At 42.6% G+C, this 25,841-nt stretch overlaps 1 protein-coding gene across 4 annotated transcripts in view; it reads right to left on the bottom strand.

Annotated features, from left to right (window-relative positions):
* Positions 1 to 22,692, bottom strand: part of IGF2BP3 (insulin like growth factor 2 mRNA binding protein 3) — a 117,640-nt gene extending 94,948 nt beyond the window's left edge. For 3 of the 4 annotated variants that reach the window (XM_074150204.1, XM_074150205.1, XM_074150206.1), the window contains exons 1-2: positions 22,477 to 22,651; positions 21,000 to 21,060 (exon numbers count right to left, since the gene is read on the bottom strand). In XM_074150204.1, the coding sequence (XP_074006305.1) occupies positions 21,000 to 21,060; positions 22,477 to 22,651 (236 nt within the window). Of the gene's footprint in view, positions 1 to 20,999; positions 21,061 to 22,476 lie in introns of all 4 variants that reach the window. The other variant, XM_074150203.1, reaches the window with a different exon arrangement.
* Positions 22,693 to 25,841: the final 3,149 nt, after the last annotated feature.

The following is a 25,841-nucleotide window of genomic DNA, read 5'->3' as shown; positions in this document are numbered from 1 at the left end:
AAGTCCTTTCCAGAAGCACATATACGAGTTTCACACAACTGCCACCTCACTTTTCATTTCAGAAGGAAAACTTAGAGATCTTCTCCTTTACTGCCCAACACCTGAAAGACGGACCCCCCCAAAAAGCAATCTCTACACTTACTCAGCAATAAAGGACATCACACAAAGTTTGGAGGTTTTTTTTCCTTCCCACATGACTTCGAGGGACTAAAAAGTTCGATGCAATTTGAAACTTTTGCCAGCCAACAGTTGTAGGACAGAAATAACTTGAACATCCTAAAAGGGAGGAGGAGGAAGGGAGAAGAGCAAAGAAACACCACCTTAAAATTACCAGTTCCTCTACCATATTCCTAAAGAGCCAAAGGAAATGACAAGCCAACTACAAAACGGGTACAGTCCCGCTGTGTGCCTCAATTTATGGCAATAGTGAGACACCTATTGCACAAAAGTGAAAGGTCACTTCAAAAAAAAAAAATACAAAAATACAGGAACTGTTCAATTTGAAACTATTTACACCTTCATCAGTAGCTTGGCTGCACTGCAAGTAATTTTAACTTGTCACCGAATGCACAAGTTTGAAGTCTAGTGTTTATTGATGCATGTGAAAATTTAGGGTTTGGGTTTGGTTTTTTTTTTTTACATTATTGCTGTATCACAATTAGCAATGGGGAAAAAATTAATAAAGCTTTGCATGGTGAAGAGAGGAACTGCACAGAAGATAAAAGATTACAAGCACCTTTGAGACTTATCCATTTCAGTTACTATCAGCTCCTAGTTAAAAAAAAAAATCTAAGTATATTTCTAAAAATTACCTAAAAATACACAAATCTTGTAACCCCTTTCTGCCTCTGCCCTTCTCCCCAGACAGAAAGAAGAGATAGAAGTGACAGAGGTGGTTTTGCATTCCCAGGACCAAAGCGAGCACAGAACTAGCAGCGAGCAGACGGAGACCGAATCCCCCACGCGCTGCCGTAACCTGCGCGGCTCCTGCTCGGAGGAGACATCACTCCTCCCACCCTTCTTCTGCACTTTGGCAGCTCCAAACAGGTCCTCGCTGCGGGGCGGCATTAGCGATCTGCAGACGCCTCTACTGCGTGCGTGAGAGCAAACCCTCGGAGAATCAGCTCTCCACTTCCTCCCGAAAAATCCCAAGCCGGATGCAAACGTATAGCAAAGAGTATGGGACACAGCGAGGTCTGACTGAATTCACTGGAGCAGCAACGGCTTCCGTGAGGATGGGTTGTGACTTCAGAAAGCACACTTTTGCACGGGGACAAAACTCTGCACAATAGGCAGGGAAAAAAAAAAAATAGAAGCATCTTCCTGGAAATACTCTCAATATCAGCTGTTTTAGGGTGCTTTCCATCTTCCTCATAACTCTATTTTCTTCAACAAAGTACGGTACATGCAAAGCTCAGCTCCTATAGCTTTCACATTCCAGGCAGCATGAACACACAGAGGGTTCTCTTTTATTTCATTTTATTTTGAAATAATCTTAAGTTTTGTAACTTTACAACCACTTGCAGTCATACCAGGTGTGCGAGATAGGAAATAGTCTTTCAAAGTCCACAAAGGTATTTTATCACAATAGTTTCTTTTCATATATACCTCACCTAGTCTAAATAAATCCTTAGTGAAACATTGCCCGCATATCTCAGAGTGACTCAGGTAAGCCTTCTGTATGCACTTTTTCCAGTTAAGGCAGATTTCTTAATTTCTTCCATTCTAAATAGGCATTGCAAATAGATGTCAACTGAGAAAAAAAAAGTCGGGGTAAACTTTGCGTTCTGTATCCTGTGAAGGTTTTTGAAAGCTACCTATAGTTCACAGTTTGTAAACAGGTATTCCCACTGGCTTCTCTTTGAAAAAGACACCTAAAACACCTTTTATTGGATACAAAAAAAAACAGGCTTATCTGGTTTCTGTATAAGGTTAGCCCATGAGCAATTATTTGGCAATAATTTACTTAAGAGGAATTGCACACATTCTAAGTCTTCTTTTCAGGTATTAAGCATGTAACTGGATTCAGTTACTTCAAGCCACTACTGAGGACTATACGTCAACGTATCTATTCTGAGGTTGTTGAGACATGGACTGTTGTGTTTGGGGGACAAATATTTCTGCAACACTGAAAACAGGTAAAACAAAAAGACATCATTGTGCCCCTTCACAAGGAAACCAGCGTATTTGTGCTATATGCATGCACAGACAGAAAGGGCGAAGTACCATAAAGATAGATAATTTACTAAAAGGCATCTTGGTGATCTCCAAAAGGTGTAATCTCTTGTATGTAAATACAAAGAACACATATGCAGGGGCACCCAGTTCTCCTGACCCACGAGAACCCTCCACACATATGAAGCAATACTAAACACATTTTAGGGAAGAGGTGGTGGGAGGAGGGAAGAAGAAAACCCACAATTCCAGCATTGTCTCTTTTCTGTGTACTCTTCCCTTCTCTCTGCCCTCCCCTATATACATCACTTTTTTCTTCAACCTATCAAAATCCTCTTGGGTTAAAAAGGTCTTGAAAACTGTCCATTTTCACAGCCCTGCATTAAATAAAATCTCACCATACACTTCACTCACTAATAAAATCTCACTGTATGCTTTATGTGACATTTAACAAAGGCAAATCACATAAGACCCACACCTCCTCTTAAGAGACATCAACTTGAAAAAACAGAAGATAGACAATTATAAAACAAAGAACAACCAAGTATCACGCTTTTGCTCACAGTCCTGATTTTTTGTAACTCACGGTGAATCAAAATTTGACTGTTTCAGAGGGGACCATACACACAAGCATCAAAGCAACTGCACTTCCACACTGTAATTGTGCCCACACTCTTACCAGACCCTTCTCACCATTCTTCCTCCCCCCAGAGATCTGCTGCCTCCTGCTCCTTAATTCCCATTTCTCAATAATAATGCCACGTAATACCATCCGTTTTCAGCAGCCATGTGCATTACACACAACATTAATGCCTTAAACCCGCACAGCGCAAACCTACTCTTTTTAAACGAGAGTCTACGGCAAAGGAGTTAAACATGTTTGAAAGGAGATCAAGTGAACATCGACAACGTTAGTCCATTCAATTGTTTGAACTCAATACCTATGGGATAGAAAGTAAATGGTCTACATTTTCCACTCTTAGGAACGTGCAAAGAGCAAGAACTTACGCATTTTGTCCATTCTAGGCAGGCACTTCTGTACTGGTTACCTGGAAAAAGCCCTGGCACCTCACACCGACAGCCATACTCATCAACACCAAGTGCTGTTACTCCCCAGTGCTGCCTCCAAGTTCGTGGTCCCCCAGCTTCGACAGCTACACGTGAAGCCCCTGCAAATCCACCCACCAAACGACCCTTTTCTTCCCTGAGCTCCAAAGAGCTGCGTGAAGACAAAACCCATCACTTCTCAAACTTGTGACAACACAAACTTAATATAGACAATCACAGATGAAATATTTAAAAAAAAAAAAAACCTACACGACAAAAAAGAATCCCCCTATGGGCTGTGGCTAATGCCAGACAGTAAGAAACAACTTTCGTATAAAAAGTCTGACGTGAACAGCCATAGAAACAAAGTTAGCAACTCCCATAGCCACATGGAGAACTGCTGGTAATCAACCGAATTTACAGGAGAAGGGGAAAAGGTGTCTTGATTGTTTACTCTACAACCAGCAAAATAAAAACAGGCGAGAAAAACCCAACACAGAAAGCTACCCCCGCACACCGAGTTTATTAGTTTCTCCCCCTCATGTTGCTTCAAGTAGCTGATGCTTGATCACAGCAGAGTGAATCAGTGTTTTTAATGCTCTTCTGGTGGGTGGGTGGGGGGAGAAGCAGGTTTACAGGACAAAATAAAACATCCTTAATTCTCAATTCATATGAATGTGGTTGCAGGAAAAAGCAGAAGCAGTTTTTTTAGTGACATGGTGAGGGAAGGGGGGGATCTCCTCGTCATTTTTTCCATGGTAAATGTAGGTAAGGATACAGATTAAGGCACTGGAGCTGCTGTCCTGTAAGAGGTGCTACAACCTCTGCCTGACTTGTTAACAAACACCACTTTTTATTTTTACACATTGATCTGGACAACAGAATACTTGAAGAGGAAATGTTACTGCTCCAATTTCAGACCAATTCAGCAATTCAAGCAGACAAAGCTTGGCTAAACCACAGGCAAACTGCAGCAATACTTCTCTTTGTGTTGCCTCATCATTTAATCCCAGACCTGGATTTAAAAGCACTCTGTACTACTACTCAGAATAAGTATTTTCCATAAAATTTAGACAAAGAAATTTTTCCTCAAAGCTCCTGGAAGACATTATGGTTGGCTCCTAACTACAGTTTTCCCCTTTCATCTTGGACATACAACCCAAAGTAGCCGCTTTGGAGAGGTGTATTATCTCAGCATTCAAGAGGATAATCTGGCTGTTGGATTACTTCACAGATCCCTGCGTGCTGATGATCAAGTTTCCTCCCAGTGCCTGCGAAACATCAGATTTACTTAACTGCCTTCCACCAGGACAGACGATCAGAAAGCTCTCTGTGGGGCCACGACACCATGCAGCCCCATGCCCCAAAGCCACCAGCCAAACCACTGGGCACAGGGCTGCCTTCTCCTTGCAGGATAAACCCCAATACCCTGGAAGAGACTGGGTATTTGCGGACACGACACAATTGCTCCAGAAGCACAACCAGAAGACTTACATTGCCACAAGCAACAAAACAGGTAAATCAACCAATGTGAGCTAAAGTTCTTATGTTTCTGTAGATTAGCCGGATAGCAGGCTTTCACCTACTACCATTTGACAATTCTTCACATCACTAATTAGACTAAAAGCCTATATTCATTATTTATAAATTCCCTTGAGTGGTCCATAAAGACATTTTAAAAAGAAAATTCTAAATATTCTGCCATTACCATATTAATGTTGAATCTTTCATTTAAAAAAAAAATAATTTTCCAGGTGGTGTTAATGAGAGAAGGCTGTTGAGATTTTTTTTTTTTTAGTTAAAGAATTAAGCACCACCTTAAATTTAATGGGAAGTTCCAGTATTTTTTAGGAAAATGGGCTTTCATCTACCTTTGTGGCTTCTGACATTTCAGACCTTCTCTCTTCCACCACGCAGAAACTCTCTGAAGAAACTGAAACAGGTCTTTTTATTTGTTTGGGTCAGTTTAGGGTTTTTGGGGTTTCCCCCCCCTTGTTTTTTGGGAAGTGGGGTACTGGGTGTGGGCGAGTTTGGATTTTTTTCTAAATGCCACACTTTCTCTTTCCCTCCTCCTCCTCAGAGCAGGGGTCTGTATTCCTTAAACACTTGTACTACTGAGCTCATTTTCTTGACCAAATGTTTTAGAGTTACGGTCATTTGTCATTTATTCTCTCATCTCACTACTAACTTGCAAATAACTGGGATGTGGATAACAATGAAAACATTCAGGAAAGACTGCAAATAACATCTTTAAATGCAAAAGTGTCTCTAAATATGAAAAAAAAAAGTCTATTTAAAATCCTAACCAGTATGAACTAGTAATCCCCTAATGACGGGACACAATGCTCACCTTTTATATCTTTCTCCTCCCCAGCCCTGCTTTCCTTCAGCCAAAATAGCTAAAGGCTTCTTCTCTCCACCTGTTTTCCTAGTGCCCACGGGGGCTGCTGGGTGAAACAGGCAATATTTCCATTACCGATTAACTGTGAAGTTTTACATCAGCTCTAAGGAGCATCTCTAGACTATAACTTGCATAGGATGTCCCTGCAATACACAGCCAAGTTAGGGGCTGGGGAGCTCTAGATAGAGAAATGAGAAGTTGTGTGGTTTGGTTTGGTTTTTGGTGGTGTTTTGTTTGGTTGGTGGTGGTGTTTTGTTTGTTTGTTTTAAATTTTCAGTTAATTCAGCTCCTTTTAAAGAGCTCAAGGAGGAGAAAGAATTGGTGTTGGATACTTCAGTGTCATTTCTGAAGCAAAAAAGGGTACCAAGACTTGAATAATTAAAAAAGCCAACAAGATACTTCGTTCCACAAAGCAGCTGCTGGATATACCCTCACAGTGCTTTTATTTTGCATCTGTTACTCCACGGAAGTTCACGCATCAGTTAGAAACCCGATGGAAATAAAAGTGACATAGATATCATGTTCAATGTAAAAGTTTGGGCAACTTTTTTTTTTTGCTACCAGAGGTACGGCACCAGAATAGAACTTGTCTTAATAGTTCAGTGATTCACCCGTCTTAGACCGAAATATCTAAATAAAATTAGCAGCATTCATAGACAAACTCAGCAGCCACCACGCTCCTGAGACCAGCTTGCTCAACCAAGACTGTGTTTGTAGAGACCATCAGAAATGCTTTCCACCTTCCTTACACCACAGCTATAGACACTGGGAATCCAACCTATTTTCGTCTCTTTCAGGTCAGGCTCGAGTGAAACTGAGGTTTATACTCAGTTTAAATTCACTGTACGCTCCAGATTAACCAGTCAAATTCAGTTCTGGTTTGGGGGGCGGGAGGGTGGAAGGGAAGCAAAGTGAGGCTTGAAGTACAATAGCAAAAGAGTTGCTCCACCTGTACACTTAGAGCATGTAATCGCAAGACCTGTGTCACACAGGCTCATAGTTCTAGAGATTCGCTACTTTTTTGCCATTAAATACCCGACTTAAACCTTTCAGGTGGAGAGCAAGCTACTTTAGAGCTTAAACTGAGCAAGGTATTAAGGTAGAGTTCAGAGACCCATCCCAGTGCATCCTTCTCCACTGTTTCACCCCACACGGACTTTTTAAAGAAAAGCCCGTTTGCTGCCTCTCTCGGGCTACTGTACAAAAAGTGACAGAAATTCATGTCCAATTCCTAAAATGATCTCAGTAAATGAAGGCTCCTGTGGGGTCTGGGAAATAGAAACACACTGAAGCGCTCACGCTGCTGAAAGCACCATCTAACTTCAAAAAGCTTATATGCTATAACTGGATTAAATGAAAAGTCTTGCTTAGGTCTGATTTTAAGTGTATATGTAAACTTTGGCTAACAGACAGGCTTACTAGCATTTTCAAGTCTCTTCCATGATATAAAAGGGTACTAACAAGGGCAAACTACTTCATTTAGGCAACTGTCTATATAATACCTAAAAATATTAATAAAGTCCTAGTGTTTAAAGAACCAAAATAAACTAAAAGCAGAGTTAACAAGAGCACAGAGTAAATCAACACTTTCAAATGTACAGCCACACATTTCAGGCTCTTTCCAGTGTTTAAAGCCACTCTTAAAGAATGCAGTCCCTGCATGCATACATGCACATGCACGCATGGCTTTCACTCTGCATCCATCCTAAATGAAACTTCCATTTTTATTACTTTTTTCATAAATAAGTATATTACTCAATTTTACAAAAGGACAGCTTTATACTGACATGATAATTGAGCATTTAAAAGACATACGATGCTCGTCATCTGAGCAAAGCCTAACAAAGACCTGCAGGTAGCCTGCTCATGTGACTAAGGTTTTTTTATTTTTAAATTTAAAAAAAAAAAAAAAGAAAATAGATTATTTCCTTATTGCTACTTTCCACCCTTCAACCTCAAGACAAACCAAGAAAAATTTAAACACACACTAGCAAGACAAATAGCTTCTTTTAAATCTTCTAGACCACGGTAACAGGAGTAGATTAAGTAGAAAACTTCACCAGTTTTGCAACAGAAGAAATGTGAGATTTACCATACATCTCCTATTATTTTTTGCTTTAAAATAAATGTTCTTTCATCTCAAAGGATTCAGTACAATAAACCTTATTCACACAATTTAAAAAAAAAATACAACAAACTTTTAAAGTGTAAACTGATGCACACAGTAACTAAGACACTGCACAGATACCAATTCTCACTTTGATGCTCCAGTAATTATTTTACTAGTACACTTTGTTGAACTAATTGAATACCCACAAGAAGAAATAGCACTCAAGCGCTGGCCCTTACTAATGGCAATTCCACGTGGCTTTAAACTGATTAAGTGACCCAAAGCAGATGAGATATAACACCTCTACCAGAGGAGCGCTAGAATCTGTGGGTTTTGCACTATCGCTACCAAATAGTTTTCCCTCCTTTCTCTTGCCCTGTCAAAATCCAAAAAGTCATAGAAAGTGGCCACTCTGCTGTTTGGCTTTGTTATTTTTATGCTGAATGTCATCAGATACAGAGTTAAATATAGAAAAAGCAATGGTTTGTTTTTTTTTTTTTTAATTACTAAAAAAGAGAAACAAATTAGGCTTCTGGTTTTCAGACATTACTGTCATTTCTTTTAAGTAAATTTCTCTGAAGAGTTCCCCCCAAAAAATGAAATCCTATTCAATTACACAAAAATTGTGTGGACAAAACTGCATCAAATAAAATTATTTCATAGCTGTACTTACAGCAAAAAGTTACATGTTATTTAAAATTTTTTGAGGGGAGAGTACGCAGTTTTATAACCTCAAATTGTGTAACGCACCACTTTCAGTTGGGGTGTAGAGCTAAATAATATACACACTTTGCACACATACACAATATTTTCTACATTAAGTTTTAATCTAAAGACAGGCTCCTGGAAAAAAAATTAACTTTTTGTTAAAGACATTTTAAGAAGTTAAATTTAGAAAGGAATAACATCCATGCAAAGTTCTCTATTGTCTAAAAGCTTATTTTCTCCTTTTTTTATAGGGCAATAATTATGGTCAGGGTAAGTACATTTACAGTAGTAAGTTCACATTCACCGGAAATATTTTGTATTGGCATAGTTAAAGCATCACAGCTTGCGCACAAAGAGTCTTTTGCAATTTTTATATTTACTCAATGGAAATATTATTAATTATATCTTTCACTAAACTTCATTTTTAAGAATTACCAAAACAATTTTCTGTGCTTTTGTCAAAGCAGCTCTCACTAGCGCACACAGGCTTACACAGTATAACACAGGAAGGCAACCCCTGAGCTTTCATACCAGGCTTTCACGAAAGCCTTAGAGTATCATTTTGTTCTGTTCAACTGGAAGAGTCAACAACCAAAATTTAATTGTTCACAAATTTTAAATTATGCAACATTTCAATTTTACAATTTCTTTCAAAGGCAAGCTATGTTGAAAAGTCGCCTGTATACAAAAGGTGTAAGTGTATTTTCTTTAGTAAGCTTTACAGTTAATATTTAGTCATTTCCCCCTGCTTTCATAATACTATAAAAAAAACTGCCTTGACATCAAGGAGTGGCATATAAAGCAATTATCGGATAGCCACTATCACCTTTTAAATATCTCCATTATTTTTAATTTCCTTTTTCACAGAAAACATAGGATATAGTGCATGTTTTGAGGATGAAGATCAGAGCAAGCATTGACTTTTTCACTGTCACTGTAAATTTAAATACACTGCTATGACAAGAGAACAAAAAAAATAGACTTTACATTTTTGCACTAAAACCACATTCTTTATATAGTGTAGCATTTAACATTTACACTTAGCTCACTTTGTATTAAACTGAGCAAAAATGTAAACTTGGATCAGTTAGTTTCAAAGCAGAGAAAAGACCTATATCATGGTACAGCTAACCAGTTAATTAATAAGTATAATTTACAAGTTAATCATCATTAATATCAAGGTTATTTGCATTTAGTAACTTGTAGTTTTCAAATGCATTTCAAATGCATAGTAATTTGCTAGATATTTAAATTAATATTAGGAACAAAGTTCATTATGAATGATGATGCTAATTTTGACCAAGTTTAATAAATTATTTATTAGCTAATTACTTCAAATTTATTTTGTATACAGATGCGCAAACTTATTATCACACCAAGACAGTAATTACTATCTTATTTTTGCATTCATACAGTACTGATCTGTTAACAAAGATACCTAAATTAGGTGGTACCTGCCCCCACTAGTAGACCAAGTTGCTTTTACCAGAGAGCATAAACAGTCTTTCAAAGCTTTGAAATTCAACGATGGTATCTGCATATAGGTATGCCCAACAATTGAGGATTTAAGAAGAACACTTTAAAGAAATAAAGAGCAGGAGAAAGCTAAAAATACCAAGTTACAAATATAATAAAAAAAAAAAAATCACCACAAGGAAGACTAGGATGTTATAAGTTAAATATTCAATCATGGAAAGAAATCATCCTTCTCTAGGAGCTACTGATTATTTTCTGTTAACACTACTGTTTGTATGACGTCCTCTTCATTCATCTCCCCCACCATCACCCCCCAAAAATTCAGCTCATTTCAAACTATGCTGGCATCAGCTTCATGCCTAGTCCTGAGCTACACAATAAGAGACAACTACCAGTAACAACCAGAACCGGAGCCACCAAAAGCCTCAAAACAAAGCAGTCGCTCCCTCCCTCTCCTCCCCCAAACCTCAAAGACATGCTTTAATAATTCCTATCCGCCTGCCCGTTATCCACAGAGTGCAAGGAAAGTTCATAGAGCTGGATGTTAGAGGGGAAAGCAACAGGTCAGGGCACCTGCTCAGCCCCCCCAAACCAGGCAAAGCTCTCCTCATCTAGCCCCATGTCTCATCAGGTAGGACACGCACCACAGCCATCTCCAGAAAACTATCACTGCCCAGATGATGTTGCTTCCTTAGAAACTTGCAGGGCTTCATCGTGGTGAAACATGACTAAGTTTTGGACAGACTTTTCCATGCCTTGCCTTTTTTCTTTCCCTTTTTTTTTTTTTTAATAAAAGGTACCACCCAAAGTGATACACCCAGTGACACAAGCCAAAACTCTGTGAAAGAGCGGCTTTCTGGAATACAGAGCCACGTGTGATTTCCACCAGCACTCTACAGCTAAAAAAGTTAAGATAGCTTGAACGTTCATTTGAAAAAAGCCATTTTGAAGGGCTGCAGTACAAAAGACAGCGCTGCTATACAGCGGGAGACTGACGTAACCACACGTGCAACACCGGCTCTGTGCTGCCGTTCATGCATTCAGAAGTGCCATTTTCATGTTAAGATGCTGAACTTAATCCAACGTATGTACAAAAAAAAAAAAAAAAAAAACAAAAACAAACAGTAACAGTTGTAACAAGCCAACTGTGTGGCCCAGGTGATGTGAGCGAAAGGGCCAGGGAGAAAAGCCACGTACGTAAGCTTTTCATTTGCCACAGAGGCGGGCAAAAGCCAACCACGGCGGGCGAGTGCAATTTTGTGATTTTACTGAAGCCAGTCAAAGACAGAAGTAAAGCAATCTAAAAGCTTGAAGAGCTCTACAAATTATAATACATCTTCCCAATCTTTTCCCCAAGATTAGCCTCAAGGAGCGATGCGTAACATCAACTCTATACGGGTTAAGCACACGCTACATACCTGAAAGGATGATTTTGCTCGTGATTTGAGTTTATTCTAGCAATTGTCATCAAGCCCAGTTGTACAAAGGGTGCGTATTCCACAATTTCTGGTAAAAGTTTGCAGTTCTATGTTAAATGCAGAATTTGGGGTATATTTTCATGTCAAGCCTTACTTCTCATTTAAGAAAGCAGCCACGGTAGAAGAAGGGGTAGAAATCACATTATTTATAAAAATTCCCTCTCTACTGCATAACAGAAAAAGTGGAAACTTCTAAATAGATATATGTAACCCACTCTAAGCAAACACACTGCTAATGCAAACTAAATAAGCAACAACCCAAAAATAGTTACCGAACAGAACAAGACTTCAACTTTTGCTATTAGGACTCAGACTACCAGTGAGAAACAAATAGTATTTCATAAATAAATGAAGGGTCACCTACTTTTTGACTATAATAACTTCATGTGGGGTGTTTGGGTGTTGATGGGTTGTTGTTTTTTGGGTGGGTTTGGGGGTTTTTTTTGAGGGTGTTCCTTTGGTGTTAAGAAAAATAGTTTAATAGGGTAAGTATTCTAGTACATCTTCAAATTAACCAGTATTAGCAGCATAAGAACAATTTTATATCACTGCTACTGAGCACCAGCATTAAACTCGGAAAAGAAATTTAATGAGTACACAGTATTTTAAAAAAAATCTCTGCTCCAACTTTAAGAGCTGTCCCTTTTTCATGTATTTTTTTCATGTATTTTTTACAGATTATCAGAATCAACACAAACACCTGTGCTGTGCCCTAGGTCCTCCAGTTCCTTCATTAAGTGTTAGTAAATCTACAGACCACATGTTAAGTTACATGCTTACCATCCTCGAGTATGCATTTGAAAATGAAAGAGAATCTGAATTTGCAGTTTTAAACGCCTATGATCCTTGAAAGCTGCACATTACTTAAAAACATCCTACATTAAGAATTTCTGTGCAGGTGCAAAAGTTCATACAGTCAAGTAACAAATAAGTATTGAGATATTCCAGCCCTTCCGTTAAGGTCAAAAGGAGCATCTCCTGATTAGCAGTGGCAGTTTTTAGAACTCTGTCACCAAGTTATGCTACTGCCCACCACCACCTATAACTTGCTAAAATAACCAAACTCCTATTAATGAAGAATAATATATTCATTCTCGCCATATAAGAACTCTTGCTGTTGATCAGCACCAGCACCCGCTGTGATCAATACCACTAAAAGACACTTAGCACTGAATCCCTCTCACTTGACCCTGGCGAATAGCTCCCTCTGCACACCAGAGCGCTGGTTTTCCACAAAGGAGGATGCAGTTCATTCAGGGATCCAGTTCCCTCAGTAGGAGACACCCCTGTGCTCTTTACAGCGCAGCAGTACACATCTATAACAGGCCAGTGTCTCCATGGGGAGGGGAACCTGTGCAAACTGGTACACAATTAAAAAACTCATCTGAAAAGTTATTTCAAAATTAGTAACAATATTCCAAGACACAGACAAATAAATTTTAAATTTTTTTTCTATCACCAGCTTAAGGTTGCCACAAAACTTCCAGTGAAAATAAAGTGTTTATTGGAATTTTAATTCACATCAGGAAAAAGACAAGATATGGTTTACATTATAAGTGTAGTCTATTGTCTTGCATTAAACTACTACCTAAATTCCTCCAACATCCTAGAGATTATGTTTTTTCAACTACCATCCTAAAGAGACACTGTTTTGAAATTTTTACTCTAGATGGAGAAGGAAGAATTGAACTATTCTTCCACAATAACCAGGAAGCCGCCATCACATAGAGAATCTCCCCTATGTATTTAAACCAAATATTCCATTCTATTACCAAAAATAAATTTCTGGATGATCTGTTCTGTAACTGTTTAAAAAAAAAAAACCACACACAAAAACTTGCATGTTTTTCCTTTGCTCGATGATGTATGCATTTTCCCTGTCAAAGCTAGAGCACTTTTGCAAACTCAGTTTCCCAAGAGCCTCCCCACAGCAGATGCCGAGGGCTTCCTCCAAGGGCAGGGGAGAAGGGGCAGGGAGAGAGCAGGATCAGACCCCGGGATGAAAGCTGCGTGGAGCAACGGCACAGCACAACTCACACCAGGGTTTGGGGGGCTTCTCCCCCCCCCCCCCCCCCCATCCTTCTCACAGCTAGCCCTCCTGCCCTGCTCATTCTTAGAAAATTACAGTCCTGCCTCGATCCATGCACATTAGATGTTTAACGGATAATTCCAAATCCAAACACAACAAGCTTTTTACTTCATCCCTAATCACTATTTAACATGAAGTTTCAGGGAAATAAGTAATGGTGAACCCAACTGCTAACTTAAGATTTTATCAACAGAAATTTCTCTTTACACAGATTAAAGTTCCCTGTAACTGGAATTTTGATTTCTGCACTACAATATTTAAGGCTCCATTAAGGTGAAACAAGCTCCATTTTTGAGGAAAAACCTACAGGACCTGTACATTTAAAAATAAAAATCAAATTTACCAAAACAATAAAGCACTGCTATGTGTATTAGACACATGGTGTAGACTACATATTTTAAAATAGCATTCCTAAAGTTCAGCTGAGCATGAAAGTTAATCTTTCAAAAGTGAACATTCAGCTCCAGTTGTGTTCAAGTGTACTAGCACTAGCAAAAAAAACCTCAACCTTACTATTTTTGTAAATTCTCCAGATATTTTTAGCTGGTCTCTTCTTAAACTGCAAATTATTTTATTGTAATATAACTTTTAAAATACAAGTGTGTATATATATATACACACACACACAAAGAGATACATATACATACATATTCTCTTTGAGACGCTTCTCTGCATTATTCCTCACCATTCAGAATACAGTCACAAAATGACCAAGACACCAAAAAAAAATTAAAATGGAGTAAGGCCCTTCCCAGCTGAAGATCTTTCATTTCGAGACAGTTTCATTTCAATACTTAGTCCCATGCCCAAGAAGAGTCAGATCCCTCTTTGACTCATTGTTATCTGCGCTCTTATCCAAATTTGAACTTAATTAAAAATACAGAGTGCCTCATTTTACCTCTTAGAGGCAGTTTTCCATTCAGATTTGCAAAAGGACAGTTTCAGTTGATGCTGTTTCCACTGCACCACGAAGAGGCAGGCAATAGGGGAGGCACGTGGCTGCTAAGGCTACACTGCACAGGAGACAGCTTTCATACTACAGGTTTCTCTTGTGCCAGCTGCCAAGATAACACAATTCAGCAAAATAGTTATTATTATAATTTATTATAATTCTCCATTTTGGAATTTCAAGGCACTTGCAGGGCAAAAAAAAAAAGAAAACAACCCATAAACAAATGGAAAGCACCTTTTTTTTAGCCCCACTCTTAACATTTACCCTAGTAACACGCTTTATTTGCTAGGTATCCAGCTACAAACATCAATATTTTCTTCTTGGTTAAATATATGCATCTTTCAACACACACTCATAAACCAATATTGCAGACCTAGAAAGAAGCGAAACCAGAAGAGAAAACAATAATATATATATATTTTTTGGTCAATTACCTGAAATGTGCCCAAACATTCAGAAGCTCTTGCTCCCATACAGAAACTTTTCAAAGCCAAATTACTTACTCCAGGTGATGAGAAGAAACAGCTGAAGTGCCCACATGGATAAAGGTGCCCAGAGAGACTGGGTGGCACCAGTAAGCACTGGACTGACTTACTGACCTGCCCAGCACACCCCAACCCCGGACACCTGGGGAGATTTTGGACAGCACATTCAGCAATATTTTCTTTATTTGGACAACAAACGTAAGACTCATACAGCAAAGATGCAGGCTAGAAAGGCACACAAGTGCATACACCTGACATACCCAGGAATAAAAAAAAAAAAAAAGAGAAAAAATATAAGGATGGAAGCCTCAGAGTAAAGCTACAAAATAACACATGAGTATTTCTGGTAACAATGTCACATTTATAGACAAAATAAGGAAAATTTAAGGTTTTATCTTAGCTTTCAACAGTAATTAGCACATAACAACATATAATTCTATATTCTGCATCATTAGAGATAAAGAACAGACTGACGTGCAAATAAACATTTTGCATATGAAAACAAAATGAAAGAACGCAGATTAAAAGAGAATGATATTGAAGTGCTCTGCAACAACATAAGGCACCTCAGTATTGCTAAGAGCATCAATCCTGTCCACACTTTTCCACCTACCCTGCTCCTTCTGTAAAGCATGAAAAGTTATCCTCCTTACTTAAATTTTACAGCATTTAATTTTTGCATCCATTCTCCATCTATTTACTGATTCTGAATAATCACATTCCAAGAATAAATTTGATTCTCCAATTACAATAAAAAAAAAAATCTCACATCAATATTGCCCTGTGCTTGTCTCACTAGGCTCGTGTAAGGATGAAATCATCAGAAAAGAGTCTTTAACTGTGCTCCATGGCACTATGTATTTGTTACCAAAATCCCAGGAGAATAAAATCCTAAAAGCTAAAATGACATTATGGAGAGGAAAAGGTTTAAGGAGCAAAGAATCTTTTTTGTGAGGTCCCTGAAGGGCTACCCCTGTCTGTAGTTAAGTATAAGGTGTATTTTAATTCCACCTGAGTCTCTCTCTCTCTCTCATGGCCATTATGGGAAGCTTCAAATTTTCTGTTAGGTAGGTAAATCCCAGGCCATTTAGGAATTTTTCAGGTCAAAACTAAGGATTTGAATTCCACCCAGTAGCTAGCCAGAAGCCATAAAAGGACTCCAGCACTGTAGAGTCCTATGTGCTGCACTTAAAAGAGCAACTGAAATGAACACAGCCCCATTTCACAAAAATACCACCTTCAAGGTCTCAAAAACGTGGAAAAATGTTATTACCCCATGCTTGAGGGGAAAAAAAAAAAAAAAGAAAACGGAGAAATTAAACAGTTTAATCATTTCCTGATTATATTTCATTACCCTTGAATTACACTTCCAGAATTTTATTTTTTTTCCATTCCACCCCTTCAAAGTTTACCATATCTACACACAGTTTAAGGTCCACTACAAGAATATTCTCAGGGTACCTTCTATAAAGGGAAGGTAGCAATAAGAGCAGGACCAAGCTTTCAGGACATGCATTAGAGCTGTTTCATGTACTCCAGCTTATTTTTTTTTAAAAACTGCAACAAGAAGGGATTTTTTTTTTTTTTTTTAATTAAGGATCAAACAGTATGAGGAGTTCTAAAAATTAAACTTCCAACAACATAATAGTTAACAGGGTTAGTGAAGAACTATCTGTTCTTGCCATAATGACTCATTGTCTATGTAGGAATCACCACAACTCTCCAGGTTTGTTTCTACTCTAATTGCAAGCTTTCAAAGACCAAAAAAAAAAAAAGAAAAAAATTAATTTCCTGTTCACATCTGCAAAAATACATGTGGAAACAGAGAGTAAAAACCCAAAATCACTATGCAAAGTTTTGGCCCTTCACTCTTGAAAACATTCTAGTTTGGACCCAGGCGTGGTCCTCCGCCTCTTCTGGTAGAAAAGAGCAGGAATATGGCTAATAGACGACGTATTTTCTATCATATCTTCTTACATTCAGCATGTCTCTCTCTGCTTGATATTTACAGAACCAAAACTAAAAATCAATGTCACAAAATTATTTTTTAATAACTGTGACCATTGTAGCCACCATACATACTTTAGCCTCGCGAAGCCGTTTCCCACTGCCTTCTGCACACAAGATACAAACCGAAAATTAGCATTATACTGAAAATTAGCAACACAATCCCATACCCATCTGACAGCATAATGCTTCTTCCCCCCCCCCCCAGAACAGAGATGGTTGCATGAGGGATTTGGGGCCTGTTTTCCTGAAATCAGCCTTCAGACACATTAGAGGTGAAGCACGGCTGGCAGGTCACTGCAGCTCGTTAAGAGGCAGCATTACCTGCGAGACGCACCTTCGCTACCCTCTTCTCCTGCTCCTCTCCCAGACAAACCCCCCCAGAAGAGAAGCAGTGAATTTATTTTCTCAAAGAGCCCTCAAGGTGGGAAGGGGAAAAAAAAAAAAAATACAACTTTCTAATTGGAAAATCACCTTGTCATTATCACAATTGAGGTGGTGTGAGCATTTTAGGCACCTGAAGGCCCCCAGGAGCCAACGTGGAGGTCCAGGCCTGGGTGGGAAGCCCAGTTGGAGGTGGGAGCCAGGAGACTGCTGCCAGGCACATCCCCAGGTGCCCAGAGTTAGGTCCTGCCCTCCCCCCTTGTCACACACAAGTGACATCAGGTCCATTTGAATAATCAGATTGCGGCGTACATCGCCTTGCGAGATACCAGCTGCTCTTGGGTTGCGGGGAGGAAGGACCCAAAGCCTCACGCCACAAGTTTCATGGGCACGGGCGCACGTACACTATGGGCTGCCACCACCCTCCTCCCGCGTTGCTGCTTTGCAGGGAGACAACCCATTGAAGTAGTGATGGGGACTAACAGTGCCCTGCCTTCCCTCACCGAGTGTGACTAGCAGCCGGAATTATTACAATGCCTTCTCCAACTTTTGCATAAAGTGACCTAAATCTTTAAATATTGCAATAGCCTTCCTCCACACCAAGGGGTCTGAATGCAGAAATGCTGCATTCCTTTGGCATTCCCTCGAGATTTCAATAGTAAATCAGGAATCTGCTCTGAGCTTATTAAGTACTTTGCACCTCCCCCAAAATAATTCTCCACCCTTCCATCAAGGAAACCTTGACCAGGCCCCTTCTTTCAACAGCAGCGTATCCCCTTGTCTGTGTTTCTCCCTTCTCTCCCCCCCTGGGAGAATTTAAAGCCACACAGGGGCTCTCTCCTTCCTTCCACAGCAGGTAGGAAGGTAATTTTGCAAACGTGGGTGTGCCCACTTCAAGTCAGAAGATCCAGCAAGGGCTGGAATGCAGTGACTACTGGGCCCAAGAATTTCACCCTGAATAACAAGCCAGGCGCAATCCACCATCTTCTGGATTCAGCTCAACTTTATGGCAACCCTGGCTGACACCACCTCTTGACCTTCCTTTATGTGAGATATGGATTATACCAAACCCTTACCCTTTCCTCCCGTGCACCTCAGCCGCCTCTGGAGAAAGATACCCACAAATTACCTTTGCGAGTGGTAATACACACACTCTACCAAAAAAAAAAATAAAAATAAAAATATTTAAGGAGTGGAGACAGGATTCTCCATGAAGCAGCCTCACAGCAGCAGAGGTCAATACAACGTATTGAATTATTTCAGTGCACTAGAAAACAACTTTCGCTCTTATGAAGTAAACATTTGACCAAACTATTAATTGTACCCTCATGCTGAAAGACGGACTTGATATATCCACTCTTTTCTTTCTTATTTTTTTTTTTCCCCCTCATGGCGTCACTGCTCTAACCGTATCTCTCCAGTATCCCCCTGGCCTCGCAGCCTGCAAACACACTGGGTGGACGACACACACCACCACCACCCCCCGACACCTTTCCCTTGTGTAAAAGGATACAAAGACTTCAAATAAGTTACTCTGAAAGCCTCTTAAAAAACAGTTTCACCAAAATACTCAACATTTGAAAACTGTGGTTTTACACGTACCTCACAACTCTAAATAGCCGCCCAGTAAGCAATGTTTAGAGACGTGGAAAAAAATCTCCAAGTTTTTGACCCACCCTCAAAAATGAAAAGCATTAGACATCTATAAAAGGAACAAGAGAGTCCCTTTTACATATGGAGGCCACTGAATGAATTTTAAGTGGCTTTCTATATTTGATTTTGGGAGAGGGGGAGCGGAAACAAAGGGGAAGGAAGTGCAGTTATGACAAATGCAATTTAATTTTCTGTTAAACAGCAGTATAAATCTGAGCTATATCTGATACATTCCAACATGATACTGCTCAATGAAACAGTCTTTTAACAAATAAGGGCTTTGGGAGAGGCAATACGGGTATGCTGATACAATTACATTTGCAATTTTTTCTATATTATACCTATATGTAGGCAACACATGCCTAGAAAAGTGCTTAAGTTCACTGCAGAATTCTTTTCAACAAGTTACAGACAGATGCACGTTTGTGGTAATTACTAGTCCACAGACAAATAGGAAGACACGCTACCCAATACGAAGAATGGACTTTTACACCATTTCAGCTGACAGCTGAAAGAACAAGAAAATACTTTTAAACACATTAAAACAATTAAAAAAAAAGTTGGGAGGGCCACCAGCGATTTTAAGTTTACCTAAATGGGAGTGAAATTACTTTGTTTTCAACAGCATAAATAAAATACTACTTTTTCAAGCTTAACAAGCATGATAATAAATTTATTTATTACAGAGAGTAATAGGAAATGATCAATTCTTATACGTCCCATGGAATTTTCTCCTTAAATCGAAAAATATATCCCATTTACAACAGTATTTTTATACACAAAAGATCTGAAGTGCAGACTGCTGTAAATCAAAGCCACATACCTTGCATATTAAATGAGAAGGAGCACATAGCATATTAATTTCAAATTCAAAGTATCAAATAAATATAACCATAAAGATTAGTGGGCTATGAATTGATCCAGAGAGGGGCTTCCCCCCACTTTACTAGAGCAGAAATCCTCCAGACTTTCTCAAGTGAAGCTTTCCTCTAACACTAAATAGTGATTAAACTTCTAATTCTCGTAATGCCAAGATACAATGCCCATCAACACTGCTAATTCACCTTTTCAAATCAACTATTTTAACAAGACTGTACTTTTTAAAATAACCCTGAAATATAAGCCCCTTTTAACAAAGTTATATAGACAGACATACTTCCCAGATTGAATAATGGAGTACAGGAACAAGCACGTGGAAAGTTTGATCTATTTTGCTTTTACTCTCTAGTGCACGCCAGGTTTTCTATAATCTAAGTATTTGTGAAAAAAAAAAGAAGGCTGAATTGCTGTAGGCAGTATAAAAATACTACTCTGCTTTATTGCAAGTACTGCTTTTTTACACGAGGCCCAAGAAAATTACTACCTTGCAAAAATTAAGCATACGTTTAGAAATTAAGGATGCATAAATCCTGTCCTTATTGGGAAGAAGTCATTCTCCTGCTGCCTCCATAGACCAGCTCAAAACAGTGATGAAAAATCCTCTCACACACAGATGAGACTTCTACTGCGTGCCTATAAAATGCTGCAGACTCCAACATGGCAGGATCAAAAAAAAAAAAAAAAAAAAATCTGTATACCAGTGTATTTACAAGATGCTTTTTGTTGCTGGAGCAAAGCTCATGTGCTTGCCCGTTACACAGCTCACAACGCCACATTTCATTTCCTGCTAACACACAGATTTTAACTCTTCTCACAGAACTTTAAATTTAAAAATCTCCACAATCATTTACCATCAGACCATAATAACTTGCTTCTCCCACAAAAAGGCGCTTTTTTTTTTTTTTTTTTTTTAAATAAATAAATAATTAAATACCAGCACTCTTGCCCGGCCAAGACACTACATTAGAAATACATGGGGCGATTCTAGAAAACCTCTAGGACAGCACAGGGTGCACGCCTGTGGGTTTAAGAAAGCGGTCCATTTATCTACAAGGCAAAGAAACACGAACCTAAGCATTTTTCAAATTGCTTCTCACTGGGTAACTGAGTGCAAGAAAAGGGGAGGGGGGGGGGGGGGGAATAAAAATAAATTACCTTTGTCTTTTAGGGACTGAATGTTCAACTTCTATGAGTTTCCCATGCAGCTCCACTTTACCTGCAGAGATAAAGAGAAAGGGGGAAAATATCTGAGCGCGGCTGTGCGTCGTCCCGGTTCCCCGGAGGGGGTTTGCAGGGGTGTACAGCGGGAAACGGGAGCGCAACACGTTAGCCCATTCACCGGCAACCCGGGCACCGGCGGAGCGGGGACCGGGCGCCCGGGAAGGCGACAGAGCCCGGCGCCCGGAGCCGAGCCGCCGCCGCGGGGGAGCCGGGGCTGCCCTCGGCGGGGCCCCCTTCCTCTAGCCCCGATCTCCCGCGGAAGGCGGTGAGCGGGAGCTCGGCGGTGAGCTCGGCCCCGTCTCGGGGTGGGAGAGCGGGGAGCGCCCCGCCGTCCCCCACACCGCCGCCGGGCCTCCAACTTCGGGCGGTTCTCTGCGCGGAAGCGGGCGGGAGGGGAGCCGAAACCAGACACACCGAGCACAACGCGAGCCCATCTTTTCCGAGGGAGCCTCTCCCACCCCACCAGACCTCCGCAAAGCCGCTTCACGCGGGAAAAAAGAAAAAAAAAAAAAAAAAAGAAGGAAAAAAAGAGAAAATAAAAATTATATATTTTTTTTTAATTTAATTATTTTTAAGCACACAAAAACAGGATGTCGGGGCAAGGAGCCGGCGCGCTGCTGGAGGCGGTGATGGGTGCGTGAGAGCAGCGAAGAGAAACCGAAATAAATAGCAGGGCAGCGCGGGGGGGGGGACGGACGGACGGACACAGGCAGGGCTCTCCCCCTCCCAACTTTGGGGGCAATTCGGAGGGTCGCCCCCGGCCCTGCGGCCTGCGCCAAGCCGCGGGGAGCCCCAGCCCGCTCCGGGGGGAGGCGGCCGCTGCGAGGGGCTGCGGGTAGGCGGGGGGGGGGGGGGGGGGGAAGTCCAGCTGCGACCAACGGCGGGGAAGGGGGGGGGGGGGGGGGCAGCCGCTGCCCCGCGGCGCGCCCCGCGCAGGGCTCCGTGCCCGCAGCCCGCCCCCTCCTCGCCGCGCCCGCCGCCCCCTCCCCAATGCAGCGAGGGCCCCCGGCCGGGCAGGGCTGGCCGTGGGGTGTGGAAAAACATGGGAGCCGCCGCGCCGCGGGGCCGTGGGCCCAGGCTCCCGCCCCTCCCCGGCCCCACTCCCCCGCCACATCGGGCTGGCTCCTCCCGGGGGGCCGCCGCCGCGCAAAGCCTCCGCGGGGAGGCCGGGGGGCTCCGGCCGCGCTAGGAAAAACAACAGTTTGCACCTCACCTGGGGGCGAGGGGGAAGGGGGGGGGGCAGGGTAGCGGGGACCCCCGCCTTCAACCTCCCCCCCCAGGCCGGCGGCGCGGCCCAGCCCGCCGCTGCAGCAGCTCCGCGGCCGCGGAGGAGCGCGGGCGGCGGGAGCCGTCGGGGCTGCGGGGAAGCGGGGTTGGGGAGGGGGGAGAAGGTGGCGGAGGGGCTGCTCACCTGAAAGTGCCTCGATGGCCTTCATGGCCCAGCTCTCGTCAGGGCAGTCCACGAAGGCGTACCCCGTCTTCACCAGGAACTGGCCCGAGAAGGGGATCTTGGAGTCTTTAAAGAGACTTTCCAGGTCGAGGGCGCTGACGTTCTCGCCGAGGTTGCCGATGTAGAGCTTGTTCATCTTCCTGGCGGCTCGGGGAGGCGCGCACCGCGGGCTGCAACCCTCGTCTTGCGAGAGGAGGTGGGGAGGAAGGGGGAAATAAAACAAAATGCGATGGAGGAAGGAGAGAGAGAGAGAGAGAGAGAGGACAGGGGAGGGAAAAAAAAAAAAAAAAATCAGATCTGCAGCTTGTGTCCCTCCCTCTCTCTCTCAAGGGGTAAAAAAAAAAAAAAAAAAAAAAAAAAAAAAAAAAGCGTAGCCAAACGGGAGCCCTAAGTGCCTGCCGTGCTACCCGGGCGCATGGGGGGCGCGGGGGAAACACCCAGCGCCGGGGCCGCGGATGGCGGGCTGAGGAGAGGAAAAGGAGGAGGGGAAGGGAAAGAAAAAAAAAAAAAAAAAACTACTTTTTTTGTCTTGCCCCCAAGCCCCTTTGGCAGCAGCAGGCGGACTATGAAAATGTCACACTACGTGCGTGCAGGCGCCGCCTCTCTGTATAAAAAAAAAAAAAAAAAAAAAAAAATAACCAGAGAAGGGGAGGGGGGAGGGAAGGAGGGAGGGAGAGAGAGGAAAAAAAAAATTACTTGAATATTCCGGCTTTTTGAATGAGCCACGTGTTCAAACTACAAATCAACTTCTCACGTGAGGAATCCCAGCTCTTCAATTAGCGAGTGGATGGGGCGCGCGCACACACACACACACTCACAGAGGAGGAGGAGGAGGAGGAGGGCCGGGGTGAAGGACGGGGAGGGGGTGGGGTGGGGGGAGGCTGGACAGGACAGGGCAAGTTTAGAGAGGGCCGGAGGGCGGGGGGAAGGGGAAACCAGAGCTGGGTGGGCGCCGGCCCTGCTCCGGTCTGCGCCGCCTCTGCCCTTCCGCCGGGGGAGTCCGTTCCCCGCGCCCCCGCCGCCCAAAAACGGCTGGGCGGGCGCACCTCCCCCCCGTGCGAGCGGGGTGTGATCCCGGGGAGGGAGGGGAAAAGGCACCGCAATGCCCGCCCCCCCCCACCCACCCTCCCCCCGCCCCACTCCGCTCCTCCCCCGCCGTGCCAGGCTGTGGGGATTATTCATTGGGGTCGTGCCTGGGCGATCCCGCTCCCCGGCACCGTGGGGCGGGTGGGGGGAGGAGGAGGAGGAGGAAGAAGAAGGAGAAGAAGAAGAGGAGGAGGAGGAGGAGGAGGAGGAGGAGGGGGGAGGGGGTGCGGGGGAGAATGGGGATCCGCTCCCGCCGTCGCGGCTGCGTGCTAGGGGGCTGCGGGGGCGGAGGGTCCTCTCGGAGGAGCCCCGTATGGTAATGTGTCTGCATCACTCGCAGTGCCCCTTGCGCTGAGCCTCACGGAAAGGGGGGGGGGGGGGGGGGGTTGGCGGTGGGGGTTGGAGAAACAACCACCCAAGAAAAGACAAAGGGGTGGAGGAGAGTTGGGGGATGATGAACAAGGGGAGAGTCCTGGGGCGAGAGAGCTGCCCGGCCCGGGGAGGGGCGGGGGGACCGCGCTCCCTTCCCATCTGGGTAATGGTGGACGGCGCGGGGGGGAAACGCCAAGGCACCGTTGCCCTCGGCTGGTAACGGCACACAAAGGGATTTGGCGACCCCCCTCTTCCCCTCCCTCCCCACCCCCCGGCCCGGTTTAAGGAACCATTCATAATTCTCCACATTCGTAGGGATACAATGGTGGGCTTGTGGGGGAGGGGTCTGGGGGTGTGGAGCCTTTCCAGTGCAAACAAAATGTTGCCTGAAGATGAAGAAAGGATACGGAAATGAAAGCCAGCACTGTGTTTAATATAGCGATCTACTAGGTTTTGTTTAATAATTCAACGCCCTTTAACCGAAGGTTTCGTTTATCCCGTGGTGGGCTTCTTGCGGTACGTTTTAATAGGTATATCCATGGAAAACGGTTAAATACTTTTATTAGTGAGCAGCGAATGGATTTGCACATGTCCTGCGGCACGTCTGGAAATGCTGTAGTAAACAGGAACGCTCCATAGTTTTGTTGCCTAACTTCTACCGAGTGGACAATTAAAGAGAGGCCATTGAAATCTTCCCTTGAAATTGAAATCTCAGGCTTTTGTCCCCCAGCGAGGCTGCGGTGGTGGCACAGGGCTGGGGGGGGGGGGGGGGGGGGATCGGAGGGGACGCCGGGGGGAAGAGGGAGCCGGTGGCTGAAGGTTTGGCCGGCGGTGGGATGATGCGAGGAGGAGACATGTCTTGCCGTGAGGGCTGGAGCCCCAAGACCATTGTGAAATCAAATGACCGGGGGCTGGGGGAAATGCTGCAGGGAGCCGGGAACGCGGCCCCTTTTGTTGTGTGCATCCCGGCTTACCGGGAACCCCATCTTTGGAATTTCAGCCCATTGTTTCATCTCAGTGTCATTTTTATGAACTTTTAATTGTCAGCTTGTGATTGAGGAAAGAGAGCGCTTTGTGTTCCACTCAGCAGAATTTAATCACAACTTCCATTTTGTAGAAAATTAGCAAATAATTATCTTGGGGATAGAGAGAAATAATTTTTTTTTTTTTTTCCTACAGTGTTCTAACCTGTTTGTGACTCTTCCATTGCTGGATGGGGCATTTTTGCTACATGAATTTGTATTTCATAGCCCCCGTCCTGCACAGTCAGGCTAAAATAACCAATTGCCTGTCCAAGTTAAGAGCAGCCCCCTCCAAAGTACTGAACCCTCAGTCAAACTTGTGAAAGGAATTAGTCACTGTTCTTGCAGATTAATTGCATTCTTTATAAATTTGATTTGTACTGAATCTATAAGGCGGTCTCCACGCGCTCATTTCTACATGGTTGGTCTATAGCATTATGTGGTATTTCCTCTTCAAACTGCTAAACGGGGTGCGTGTATTTCATTTAATATTCTGGTTTGATAATTTGTTTTACTAGATTTTAATTTTTGAAAGAAATTAAGATTGAGAGTTCGTGATAAACAATATGCATCAGTTGTCCAATAACATCATAAACCACTTTGTAATCAGATGATTGGAAAAAACCTTGCTTATTAGCAATCTCTTTTTTTTTTAAAAAAAAAAAAATTTGATACTCTGAAAACATCTTGCTAATAAGCAGAAATATTTTCTGTAAAGCTAAATAATGTATAGCTTTGTTTGTCAAGAAGTGTGGGTTGGTTAGTGGTTTCCAGAGTAAATCCAAATCCTGAATGCCAAAAAAAAAAAAAAAGGCAAATCAACAACAAAAACTTGCTCGTGCTGCC

Source organism: Numenius arquata, chromosome 7, assembly GCF_964106895.1.
Source record: "Numenius arquata chromosome 7, bNumArq3.hap1.1, whole genome shotgun sequence".
Lineage (NCBI taxonomy): Eukaryota > Metazoa > Chordata > Aves > Charadriiformes > Scolopacidae > Numenius > Numenius arquata.
The sequence above is the reverse complement of the archived record's forward strand: the minus strand, read 5'-3'. Positions and strand labels throughout refer to the sequence as shown.